The sequence below is a fragment of the Nestor notabilis genome, unplaced genomic scaffold, assembly GCF_000696875.1.
Source record: "Nestor notabilis isolate BGI_N333 unplaced genomic scaffold, ASM69687v1 scaffold10633, whole genome shotgun sequence".
NCBI classification, from domain to species: domain Eukaryota; kingdom Metazoa; phylum Chordata; class Aves; order Psittaciformes; family Psittacidae; genus Nestor; species Nestor notabilis.
The window spans coordinates 29,081-32,642 of NW_009921485.1; the positions used below are offsets into that span (position 1 = coordinate 29,081).

General features: G+C 44.4%; 1 protein-coding gene across 1 annotated transcript; it reads right to left on the minus strand.

The window, feature by feature from the left end:
- Positions 1 to 2,314: 2,314 nt before the first annotated feature.
- LOC104403126 (neuropeptides B/W receptor type 1-like) lies at positions 2,315 to 3,235 on the minus strand. The gene is given in 3 exon segments (XM_010011176.1): positions 2,315 to 2,509; positions 2,511 to 2,914; positions 2,917 to 3,235. Coding segments are annotated over 3 exon segments (918 nt in total).
- Between the last annotated feature and the right edge of the window lie 327 nt (positions 3,236 to 3,562).

Sequence of the window (3,562 nt, forward strand, 5' to 3'; positions counted from 1 at the left end):
ACAACTGATGAGACAAAATGTTCAGGTGGTCACTATCAGGAGCAATGCTCCAATCTGTGCCACTTCTTAACGTGGCTGACAGACAACCATATTTCTCTGACATTACTCAGTCTTCAGGGAAGGGTCAGCAAACAGCAAGAGCACAGAGATCTTGAAAATGTCTTTCCTGAGAATAATATGGTTTACTTTTAAAACTGTATGCAGTCTTTACACAAATAACTTGGTTGTGGACATGATAGCTTAAGGATACAAGAGAGGTGGTGTGTGCATACAGATTAGAATCTTAAATGAAGACAACCTTTGCTCCTTGGACCTTAAAGAGTAACATATTTCTCCATGGCAAGTGACTGAGCAAGGAGAAGCATCATTACAATTTACAAGCCCGGCTGAAACATCAGGCAGCTGGTGGGTAAGCTTAATTACCTTTTGTTTCAGAAAGTTGAAGTGAGGGACACTGTCCTTGCAGCACACTTTTATACGTGGTGTGGAAATGGTACTCAGCACCTTTGGGGCTTGCTTTTTCAAAGGCCGGCATCTGTGTCTGAGAGAAGTCAATCATACACCCCCAGATGAAGCAGAATTAGCCACTGCTGCACCCCAACAGAATCCATGTCATTCCTGTGACAGCTAGACTGGGTGTTGAAATTAGCACTGACTGTCTCAGAACATTAATGGTTTATAAGAAGATATTATTTAATCATCAACCCAGTTCTATGGCACTATAATGAACCAGGGTTTGCATAATTGCTAGGATCTGCAAGCAGAAGTTTTATTTGGAGTTTCTTTGGAAAGATTTAGCAAAAGAAACTTTTTATTTCTTCAAACTTTAGATTGTAGCAGTGGGAAGGGACCTTGTACAAGGGCTCTCAGAAGGCACCTGCAAACCGGATACCATGCCACACGTTAATCCTCATGTACCTCCTGAAACTCATCATCCCTTCTTGTGTAAGTGGAAATGGAATTCCTTAGCCACATCTCCCTATCTCTCTATATTCAGTGGAGGGGGAAATATACAACCAAATTTTTGTTACAGTGATTTAGCATCTGCTGCAGGGAATAACAGGGAAGACCACTAAGATGAGAAATGTTAAGTGACTGCAGATATTTTCCCAGTCTTCCACATTTTGTCAGTTTAGTTAGAGGGCTGAAAGAGGAGAGAAGAGGGGAAGAAAAACTTTCTCATGCAGTGTTTGGACATGTAAATTCTAGTGAAATTCTCACTGACTCTCTCCCCCCTCCTGCAGACAAAATTAACCTGCTCTTTTGGGTGGGTTTTTTTTACTTCCTTTGTCCTCCTTGAAGAGAAATATTAATAAATCTCATCACAAGCAGAGTACAAGTGTGTGAAGCACTGTCAAAAGTAACCTACCTACTGCATATTTTATTTATGGTTTGTAGGGAAGAAGTTGGAATATTCCCCATGATTCAGCAAGTCCTCTTCATACCCTTAAAGGCTAATGTGTTCTGAAAATACCTTCCAATTCTGTTTTCTGGGACCAAAAGGAAATAATTTATCTGTCTGTGCCAGAAGGAGATTGCCTATAAGTGTATGACAAATAAAAAACCAAACAGTACTTCCGATGCAAACAAAAGCTGCAAATTTTACAAACTACAGCTACCAAGTACTCTGTAATGCTATTTCTCACAGTTAAGTGACTCCAAATCCACATCTGTGCATTTTATTTGCTACTAAGGGCTTGCTTTTTCTTCCTTAAAGCCAAACTGAGGTCTCCCTTGCCTTATATCACAAATTTTGACTACCTTATCTCAGTCCCCTGTAAAATTAAATTAGCTCAGTAACTTGGTTTATTTTTTATCTTCTGGAGCTGTGCCTTTTTCGATGTTGCTAGGTTTGCACAGTTTTGTTAAGCAGGCCCTGTGGATATGAAGAGGCTGAGGAATCATGATGCAAGACACTCAATAACACACCTTTGTTGGGCTTTATGAATCACCAGTAATAAAGACGGTCATGTGGTTTGAGTTCACAAAACACCACCTTTAAAAGGGGGAAAAGGGACCTGCTGCAGTTCTGTGAGCTGCAAACCTAGGAGACAAAGCACATTAGAGAGAAGGGATTAAGAATAAACCCAAATCGACTGACCAGCAAAAAAAAAAAAAAGCAGGGCAAGAGATGGAAGACATGAGTGTAGGACATTTGAAAAAGATCCACCAGTCCCCATTTTGTGTCTTGTGTAGTGAGACAATCTGAAGCCCAGTGGGCCATCGGAAGGAGGCTGGAGAGAAAGCACTCTCTGGGCTGGAGTCACCCAGGAAGAGCAGATGTGAAAGGAACACAGGAGGACACGGGTTGGCTTTATGAGGTGGTTCTACAATCTACCAGTTTGCGAAAGCTTCTCTGGAAACTGTCATCCAGAAAGGCATACAGGAAAGGGTTGAAGCAGCTGTTGGCATAACTCAAGCTAGTGATGAAGTAGGAAATCCCAATGATGAACAGGGTTAGTGGGATGTCTGTGATGAGGGCTACCACTGTGCTAAGGTGATAGGGCACCCCAGCAGAACAGGCACACAGACAGGATGACAACCACCATCAGTGTCACCTTTTTTTTGGCTTTGTCCAGGGCTTCTGCATTGTAATGGAGATGCACACATCTCAATCTGCACAGCATGGTGGTGTAAAGAATGCACATGGTGGACACTGGGATGGTAAAGCCTAAAATAAGGGTGTAGATCCAACTGCCTCTCCGCCACACATTCGGAGGCTGGGGGAACATGAAGGCACGCTGGGAGCACCCCTGCTCCTTGTATATCTTAGCAAAGACTGTGAAGGGCAGGATGATGACTGTGACAAAGGACCAGACACAGAGGCTCACAATCTTGGCTGCTTGGTAGGCGTGGTAGGACATCTTCATGGACTTGGTGTTGGCAACCACAACCAGATAGCAGTCAATGCTATGACAGTAAGGATGTAGATGCTGGAAAAGGTGTTTTACTGGTCTATGGAGCTGATGACCTTGCACATGAATTCTCCATAGGGCCATTGCAAGAGCAGGTAGTCAGCAAGGTTCATGGGTAGCACCAAGGGAAAGATCTCATGAGCTCATCAGCTCATCAGGCTGAGGATGAAGATGAAGATGTTGGTGACCGTTTTCATCTTTGTGGCTATGAGGATTAGCTAGATGATGGCGGTGTTGCCTGTTAGCCCCACAGGACAGATGACTGAGTAGATGACTGGCATTGTGAGGTAGAATCTGGGTCTCGGTGTGGGAGTGGACATATTCAGACCCCCATCCTCTGTCCCGGTGCAGTCTGCACATGAGGAATTGGTCCTGGGGAGGGAGGGAGTTTTCCATGACTGCAGGATAAGGTGGCCAGGCCACTGTTGTTGGGAATGCCTTGGAAATGGAGTAAAAAATGCTAGATCTGTGCTCTTCTCAAGCCGGTCTTCTCTGGTGCATCCAGCCACCAAGGGTGCTCATCCACTGCATGCCACTGCCCTGCCAGGAACAAGAGTAGGTTACCAAGCACTCCGTCACCAGCAGAAGGTCCCATTTTGGAGATGGTCCCCCACCAGCTCCTCCCACACCGATGGACGCTATGTGGT